The sequence below is a fragment of the Diabrotica virgifera genome, chromosome 9 (assembly GCF_917563875.1).
Source record: "Diabrotica virgifera virgifera chromosome 9, PGI_DIABVI_V3a".
In the NCBI taxonomy this organism is placed as follows: Eukaryota; Metazoa; Arthropoda; class Insecta; order Coleoptera; family Chrysomelidae; genus Diabrotica; species Diabrotica virgifera.
In genome coordinates, this window is record NC_065451.1 from 139,641,133 (window position 1) to 139,651,347 (window position 10,215).

General features: G+C 31.8%; 1 protein-coding gene across 1 annotated transcript; it reads right to left on the minus strand.

Moving 5' to 3' along the window:
• Nucleotides 1–2,496: 2,496 nt before the first annotated feature.
• On the minus strand, nucleotides 2,497–2,927 carry LOC126891461 (uncharacterized). The gene is made up of 2 exons (XM_050660638.1): nucleotides 2,815–2,927; nucleotides 2,497–2,725 (listed from the first exon to the last, which is right to left on the minus strand). The coding sequence occupies exons 1-2, from the start codon at nucleotides 2,925–2,927 to the stop codon at nucleotides 2,512–2,514; spliced, it is 327 nt and encodes a 108-aa protein (XP_050516595.1). The 3' UTR covers nucleotides 2,497–2,511.
• Between the last annotated feature and the right edge of the window lie 7,288 nt (nucleotides 2,928–10,215).

The window sequence follows — 10,215 nt, forward strand, 5'->3', positions numbered from 1 at the left end:
TATTATTTTTGAATTTTTGAAGCAATTTAATTTTGATTAATATTTTTAATAAGTTTTTTAATAGTTTCTAATGTTTTTAAAAGTTTTTACTCGTTTCAACAAATAGTCATAAACTGCATGCATCCATGTGCTTATACATGCTTATGAGTATCTGTTTCTCATATGTATGCATATGTATGTATCGGTTTGTTGTTCTGAAATGTCAGCAGTTGCATCCCCCCTTTTTTCAAAAATGTTTTCAAATCTTGTCTTTCTATTAGCATTTGTACAACCAGACAATGTTCTAACTCTAGTTTTCTTTAATTGTAGCATTTAACTACTTGTAACGCCGACCTGAAGATGATCTGAATAGTGTAGAGATCGAAACCGGTCGTCAAAGTATTATTAAATGATTGTGAGTAAGTCTGTGTTTCATTACTACATTTATTTTGATTAAGTTTTGATGTTATTTGTATATAATTTAAAATGGGTTGAGTTCTGGAAAGCCAGAGACAATGCACCAACTTATTCACTCACCACTGTGCTAGGAAATGTTCAGATCGAAGCAGAGGTAGAAGACCGAGTTACGTTCGCGGAAGACAGAGCGAAGCATACACTTGCTAGTTACTGTGGGGTTGTAAAGAACCGGAGCCTCACCGAGTTAACCTCGCTAGTTAGAGCGACAGGAGGAAAGAAAGCTCGTTCCGAGAAAGAATACTTTAAATGGATGTACCACACCAGCCACGGCAGGTGCCGGTATTTTACGGAACGCATCTTCTCTCACGTCATCGACAGCGACCTTAGGGTCAGAGGACTCGAGGATGTATTACGAACATTCAAACCCGCCAAGAAAAGGAGAACGCTACAGTTCGACATTGCTATCAACACGAGTGAGAAGAGGAGAAGTCTCAGCATGCAAGTGTTCGATTCATTCGACACCAAGCAGAGTAAGATCAAGAAGAAGGGCCTGATCATTTATTTGGTCAAGGGAGCTCGATCAGATCAGTTCCTCGAATACTTTAAGTATCCGTTCTTTACTACAGCGGAACTAGGTATTGAAACTCGCGAACAAGTTGAGAGTGTTTTGGAGCGTGGAGTGATTTTAATCACCTACAATCCGGACTTCATACGAGAACACATGCCGTCAGTGGCTATCGTACCAGATAACATATATAATCGCTGGGCTTACGACAACTCCACAGCGTGGAGAAAGCCAGCTAAGTACGAAGCAGTCCACATGGTTAGAGCTAGGATGTGTTTGCGACTTGGAGAGAATTTCACATACGAACAGGCAGCTAGATTTATATCAAGGAGATTAAGATGTATATAATTTGTTTTTATTCCTAAAAAAGATGAATTCTGAAAAGGAAAGAATTTTTCTGATTTAGAAATAAACAACAAAATGAAAAAAATTACAATTAGATATAAATATCAAGCAAAATAATATCTTATGTGGCTTATTTCCCAATTAAAAATAGTTGATTATAAAAATGACACAAGGAAATAGCTTCAGAACAATATTAAAATAATATCTAACATGTATTTTCAGGAAAGGAAGGTTATAAAATACTTATACTTACTGTTGAAGAGTTATATAATGTAAAACACGAACCTTGTATATAATTGTTGTAGAAATTATCTCACAGATATCTATAAACCTTAACAAAAATTTGTTATCATTAAATTCTTCCATATATTTTTTTCCTTCTCGTATGGAATTGGTTCAAGTGTTCGATATATAAAAAATATATTATTCTTTCATCATCACCAAATTGTTCCTCAAATTTGAAGGATACCTTTTGTTAATATAAAATGTAAATTTGCCAAAATTAAATTAAAATAAAAATAGTTCAAACACTTATACAAAAACAACAACAAAACAATTTTATAAATGTAGTTAGATTGCTCTGGTTATCCTATGGTTAAAGTTAACCAGCTGTTAACTCTTGATTAAGTCTAACAGGGGATGAAAGTACCATCTAGCGCTAGTTACAGTTAAAGCCTAACCGTGGTTTAATAGGGACTGAAAGTACCGGTCCTAAATCTAGACTAATGTCAGTGTTTTGTATTAAAAACTATTTCATTACCTGTAATTGAAAATACGCTTATCTCGAGGAAGAAAGTGACCTGATATGGACGCATAATTGATGTAGTTAGAGGAAAAGCTTCATCACCTACAATATAAAAATTGAAAGGGGTATCTCCTTGACCCAGCAATGAAGGTGGAGAAAAATTTATGTTATTTGTATTAATTAATTTTCCCATGTTGGAATTTTTGAATATACCCCCATCGCTGTGTCTTCCTTCAGCTCCAATATCCACCAATGTGAAGCGATAACTTGCATCGCAGAGGGCTAACAAAACTATACTGTGGCTGCTCTTATAATTGAAGAATGTAGAGCCTGATTTTGAAGGTGCCTACAAAAGTAATTAAACACCAGAAACCTTTGAATTTTACTTTCTGTGACAAAAAACCTCATTCAATAAAAATTATTGTATACAAAAATCACGTGCATTACTACATGCTTCCCATCAATTGCTCCAACACAATGAGGCCAGTTGCCATCTTTCTTCAAAACCTTCAGCGATATTTAACCAAGCTTCTTCACTTGGTGTTAGCAGCTGGTCTTGGTTTAAACAATCCCAAATTGCATCGCATGCTTCCTTTATAATTTTGGAAACTGTATTGTGAGCAACCCTAAATGCATATGAAATGGACATCATACTGTCTCCACTAGCAAGGTATCTAAAATATATTAGTTAAGGTTAAGTGATTTTATTCATCATAGCATAAGCGATGGCATAGGCATTATAATCTTCTACTTTTCTACTTACCTTAAAGTAATAGCAAGTCTTTCTTCTGGCGAAATTGGTTCACGAACACAATATGTTTTTGCTAATGCTGGTCCAACTAGACTAAATAATTTTTTAAATGTGCAAGGATGCATTCTAAGATAATTGAAATATTTTTGAACATCATGTTCCTTCATTTCCCGAATTAAATTGTTAAATGCCCCTTGTGACTTTCTCTGCTTATATATTTCACGCACCCAATATCTTCTTGGTCTCATTGTACGTATTGGTTTGGTTTGGTTCATTTGGTTTTGATTTGTTTTTGCGAATTTGCGAGAGAATCAGACATAATAATAATAGGGCTTGATAAGCTTTACGAACATAAATTCTGCGATTCAAATCCATGTTTCAATAAAAGTGAATGCACAGAAATAAAAAATGAGGTTACGTTAAAATGTGACAGAACGTCAAAAAAACGTCCGTTTTATCGGAAAAACTTAAAATAATCTCAACTTTATCCGATGTCGGAAGCGTAGTTAAAACTTTCGGATGAAATTCGGCGCGAAAATATTCTGATTCGATTCTGACCAATGAGAATACATTCGGATCATCGTATCGTCGGAAATCGGATACATGGGACATCGCCCTAACACTTGAACGACTTATATAATGCGTAATGTTCAAATTTTTTTCAAATTAATTCTAGTAGTTCCTGAAATGACAACCATTCTTAATTCTCTCTCCCATTTCTTCTTCCTATGTCGCAACTAGAGATTATTTTGATTTTTCATTATTTTGTCGAAGAACATAGTTCATACAAGTAAACTTAGCAAATCCAACACTAATTTTATGAATACTTGTCACGGAAACCATAAGTAGCATATGCATTTTGCGAAAAATTCGAATGTATTTGTTTAAAAAAAATTTATAGTTTAAATTTTTAAATCTGATGCCCGAATTTTCATCAGTGTATTGATGAATCACTTAGAGCGTATGGATCTCGAGAGCTTGTCACACAAGTCGACTGATTAGAATAATGGAAAATATTCTGTATAGCTTAAAAAAAATTGCAGGCAATTTTTTCAGACCTCGATATAGTCCCCCATAGGCGTAATATTAGAATATGTAGTTTTTCTTTTTTTTTTATGCCATTCTCACATGAACTTTGATAATAATCTGAAAAAATTTAGCATAAAATGGTACATAAATCTCATTTTTATGGTAAAATATTCTTCATTCAAATTTTACGTAACAGAAAATTTTTTAATTGTTAAGTTTACGAAATTCAAAAACATTTTTTTTCAACTTTTCGATTTTTTTTTTGTACTTTGTTGTAAGTACTGATAAAAAATTTTCAAAATTTTGAGACTGGTGTGCAGTATTAAAAAATATTTTTTATTTGACGTGTTTTATGTACAGATAGGGGGTTCTACGTCAATTCATACGGGATCAAGGGTTCTTCACTCCGATTTGTTTCAATTTTACAAGTCACTTGAAGAACACAAGTAATAGAGAAATCATAAGTTTTAGCTCTTTCGATTTATTTTTTCGGAAGTCATACAGTTATAGTAAAAAAGTGGGTATTTTTTTATTTACAATTTTTCGTATAATAGAACAAAAATTTTCAAAAAAATCATATCTACTTGTATGTAAATTGCTTGAACAAAAATATTTTCAAAAAAAATGTTCACTTCGAAAAGAATAACAGAATAAGTTATTTTGATAAACGAATAAACTTTTTTAAATGATGCCATTTTTGTTTTAATTTTGGAAAAGTTCAAATTCATAACTCCAAATTTTAGGTACAATTTGAGTAGCTGACCTTGGTGGGTTCATGAAAATTGTAGATGTAATGACATTTTTTGTGATTTGATAAACTAGCAGTCCTATTCTATCCATCTTATTCTTACTGGACAAGAAAGAAATTGAATAAAACCAAATTCAAGAAGTAAATTTTTATCTCCGCGAAAATGACGTGTCGAGCGTCAATCGCTTATGTGTCGTGTCTCAATAGGTAGAATAAGATTACTCTCTTATCAACTTTGCGACAATTGCGAACGCAGAAATAAAATTTCAAATAAATGTACATATGAAGTTTTAAAAACGGGGATGCTTGTTGTATTTGATGTTCAGTTACTGTCAGAAATAGGTTTAAACAAGACGTATAGCAAGGGAATTCAATTGCAAGATGTTCCAGTTCAACTTACTCTGAATACACAAAAATACATCCTGAGCGGTCTCATTCAATTCATTCCCAATTCAAATAATTTTGTTGGCTATAGTAGCAGCGTAACGGGAATTTGGAACGTTCATAATGATTTGATGAAAAAAGTGCAAAAACAGACAGCAAAAAGGCTGGCAATTTGCACGTACCGCTGGTATTTTACGTGAAAGTGGCGTAAATTCATCGATTTAAACTTTTGGGTGCGAAGCTTAAATAGTCGCCTGTATTTTTTTACTTTTCTATGTTTTTTTATTATTTTCCCAGAAGTTTTTTGTAACAAGATAATTACTTTCTATTATCACAGATAAGGTTATTGCTATTTCCTTTGTCAAGAAGAAATCATTAACGTGACTAAAATAAAAAACTTTTTGAATGTTGTTCGTAACATTAAAGAGAATTTAAAATAATTTTTTATGAATATGTATGTAACTAGGTGCTGCCGAAAAATATTTAGTAATGTAAGTTTGCAAAGTCTGACCAAGCATCGATGGTTGTGAAGAATTTGATGTACCATAAGACATAGCCTGCGTAATGTCTATTTTCGTTTCAATACTTTTCAAAATAAAGTACTTATCGTTCATATACAGTGAGCACGTAAAGGTTGGAATAAATTAATTTTCTCGAGAACGAACAATTTTGGAAAAAAATCCTGAAACAGGTCAATTTTTATTTTTAAATTACGACTTTTTGACATATATATTATACTAGTCACGTCATCCGTCTGGGCGTGATGACGTCATCGTTGATTTTTTAAATGAAAATAGGGATCGTGTGATAGCTCATTTGAAAGGTAATTCAATTCTCTATTCAGTAATATAAACATTAACACAATTATTTATACAGGGCGCCCAAAAAAAAATTTTTTCAATTAAATTTATTGACATAAAAAGAAGAATGTGTGTAATTTATTTAATTCAAAATTCATTTTACTGCTATCAGAAAACAGGAAAAAATGTGTATTTGGCAGATAAATATTGTTTTTTGCTTAAATTCAATATTAAAGCAGCCACCCACCAGCCCCAAACATTTAATTAAAGCGAAAAGCCATGATTATTTTTCAAATAAACATTTTCTTCTGTTTTCTGAGAGCAGTAAAATGTAATTTGAATTAAATAAATTACATACATTCTTCTTTTTGTCAATAAATTTAATCCAAAAATTTATTTTTGGACACCCTGTATAAATAATTATGTTAATGTTTATATTACTGAATAGAGAATTGAATTACCTTTCAAATGAGCTATCACACGACCCCTATTCTCATTTTAAAAAATCATCGATGACGTCATCACGCGCAGATGGGTGACGTCACTAGTATGATATATATGCCAAAAAGTCATAATTTAAAAATAAAAATTGACCTGCTCTGGGATTTTTTTCCAAAATCATCCATTCTCGAGAAAATGAATTTGTTCCAACCTTTACGTGCTCACTGTATATGTAACTTTGCTTACCATTCACAATTTTTTAACGCCATTTCTGTATGGTAAAAGTGTATATGTAAAATTAAAATTTATTGCAGTTAGGGCCGGTTGTTCGAACGCTAATCAACAATGATCACTATCAAATATTTAATTACTGTCACAACTCTCAATGTCAACTTTGGTTGGGTTGTTGAAAACATAATTGATTATAATTATGAGATTAGTTAATCAATTAACATAACAATTATTAACATATAGACAAGGCGGAAACGGCGGGTTCGTTGGGAAAAATATTCCCATGAGATATTTTTGCATAATCACATTCGTGAGACATCCCAGAATAAGGTTCAAGAACTCGCCCAAGTGAAAAGTGGGCCAATTTTTTTTAACAATTTTTTTTAATCAAATTGTAAAAATCAATATTTTGGCCCGGACTAATTTTCTTTAGGTTTTTTGGACCATTATGGACAAAAAAGGTCTCTTATAATTTTTCTCTAAATTTGATCTTTTTCGAGTTATAAGCAGTTTAAAAATTGAAAAACGCGAAAATGGCCATTTTTCAGACTTAATAACTCGGTTAAAAATTATTATTATGAAAGTCAGAAAGTGACTAAATCAAAGTTTAAAGTCTCCGCTACATGATCCTGAAGAAATATGTGTCATTAATTTACTACTAAGCTGTTATTTTTAATAAATAACAATGAGCGGTTAGATCGTATTGACGCGGTTGTAAATGTGAGTGCGAGTAAGATGCACAATTGGACTGCTGGAATGGCTTCTCTCTCGCACTCAGCATTTACAGATGCCGCACACGTGAATGGCGCTTATTATTATTACTTAAAAATAACAGCTTAGTAATAAAATAATGACAAAAATTTCTTCAGGATCTTGTAGGGGGGGGGCTTTAAACTTTGATTTAGTCATATATTGACTTTCATAATAATAACTTTTAACCTAGTTATTAGGCATTGAAAATCGCCATTTTTCGTTTTTTTCAATTTTAAATTGCTTATAAGTCGAAAACGATCAACTTTAGAGAAAAATTATAAGAGATCTTTTTTGTCCAGAATGGTCCAAAAAATTAAAGAAAAAATTGTTCGGGCCAAAAATATTCATTCTTGCAATTTGATTAAAAAAAAATTGTTAAAAAAAATTGGCCCACTTTTCGCGTGGGCGACTTCTTCAACCTTATTCTGGGATGTCTCACGAATGTGATTATGCAAAAAAATATCATGGGAATATTTTTCCCTTCGAACCCGCCGTTTTCGCCTTGTCTAATAATTGATTAACTAATTTCATAATTGTAATCAATAATTATGTTTTCAGCAACCCAATCAAAGTTGACATTGACAGTTGTGACAGTAATTAAATATTTAATAATGATCATTTTTAATTAGCGTTCGAACAACCGGCCCTTAGTCTTTTAATTACAATTGCATAATTCGATAACTACTACTAAACTGACTAATTTAAAAACATAACGTTGCTCCACCACTAATATCATGTTGCCTTTTTGTCATTTATTAATGTATATCATGGATGAAATTAGTTCTTTTTTTATAATTTGCATACATAAATAATTTAAGATAGACAATAGTTGATAATTGTTTATATAATTTAAAGTTTTTTAGCAATAAAAACATTTTTAAAAAATGTGTCGTGATTAAAAGCTATGAACAGGCAACTTGCTCACTAGTTATAGTTATTTGAAAAAGTGTTCAATTCATTTTCTAAAATGTATATACTTGAAAATATTCTATTTAATTATATTACATGTAAAATAGTTCAGTTTTTTGTCCGCAGCGTGGACGAAAGTGAGATTTTTAGCCTGTGTTCGAATAAATATATCTTCGCATCATGGACAGAATTTTTTATTCACTCGTATGATTATTTCATGTGTACCTACGAACACAACTTTTCACACATGAAAATGCACATTTTCATGCTTCAGCCACAAAAAGCGTGATTTTTGTACGTTTGCGTAACGCAAAATCACAATTTTTGAGCCTTTACCATGAAAAATTATGTTCGCACCTGTGAGCAATCGTCGATTTAGGCTCAGGCGATTTTACTTTAAATTTACACGTACGAAAATAGCTATTTATCCGTGGTGCAAAATGTACTACCACTGATTTTGTTTGACTAAGTTACGACCAAGATATTTAGTCTCTTGTAGATATTACTGAATTTGGCATGATAGTTGCTGAGAATATACGTCTTAATTACCGTTGGGGCAAGCTTCTTGGATAATCATACCTTTCGATTTTGAACGACTATTTCCAAAGTCGAATTGCTGCGCTTTTTGTCAATCTCAAAATATTGTTGAATCCATATTTTTCATAAACGGTGAACAAAAAAAAAACTTCCTGCTGGACAAGAGTGGATATTCGATAGACAATCAAGCGTGAAAGACAAATTTTTCAAAAATTTGCATTTTCTGAAGATTTTGATAACAAATTAAAATTATTGATGTAAAATGTAAAAGAAAGATGAAAAATTTGCATTTTCTGAAGATTTTGATAACAAATTAAAATTATTGATGTAAAATGTAAAAGAAAGATGGACAGGTAAAAAAAATGCTTGGACAAGTGTGGAAAACTGTTGGACAATTAAACGTATCGGTTTTCACGACTTTTTTTTTCAATTCAACAAAAGGTAGACAGAAAAAACTTTTAGCTAAACAAGGATGGAAATTCGATTGACAATCAAATATGAAAAAAATTTTCAAAAATAGCATATTATATAACTAGGACTTATTTTATTTATGAGTGTGAATTTTGTACATAGAGACGAAGCCGATATTTTCAATCATACGAGTAAATATTAGATGTTTTTTTTCTTGACATTTTTATTAAAAAACTACAACTATTCCTATAATGAAGAAAAAAATGGAAAAGTAAAAAAACTGCCTGAACACGTGTGGACAACTATTGGACAATCGAAACCTGTCAGTTTTGACGACTTTATCTCGAATTCGGAAAGCTGTACTGTTTCCCGGTCCGAAAAATTATTTTAAACTATATTTTTCAAAAAATGTGGACAAAAAAACTTTTTGCTGGACAAGGGTGGACATTCGACGGACAATCAAACGTGAAAAAAAATTTCCAAAAATTCTCATTTTTTGGCATTTTTACTAACAAACAATAATTATTGTTAATTTAAAAAAACAAAAGGTGGACAATTAAAAAAATGCCTGGACAAGTGTGGACAACAGTTGGACAATCAAACGTATCAGTTTTTACGACGTTTTTTTGACTTCGGGGTGTTGGGCCTTATTTCACGTTTTTTAAGTATCTCGTAAACAAGATATTAGAAACGAAGATATTAGAAGACAATGTAACGTACAGTGTATAAACGGATGGACACTAAATAGAAAAAAAGAATGGAACAACCATACAACCAGAATGGGGGAGGCACGTGTGGTAAAAATAGCACGAGATAAATCACCAATCGGCAGAAGAAGTATCGGCCGACCGCACAAAAGATGGAGTGACAACCTTCCATAGAGGTATCAATCCGCCAATGAACAAGCAGAATTGCTTATAAAGAGGAAGAAGAAGAAGTAAACAAAAGGTGGACAAAAAAAATTTTTGCTGGACAAGGGTGGACATTCGATGGACAATCAACGTGAAAAGAAATTTCCAAAAATTCTCATTATTTGGCATTTTTACTAACAAACGATAATTATTGTTAATTTAAATAAATAAAAGGTGGACAATTAAAAAAATGCCTGGACAAGTGTGGACAACAGTTGGACAATCAAACGTATCAGTTTTTACGACGTTTTTTTTGACT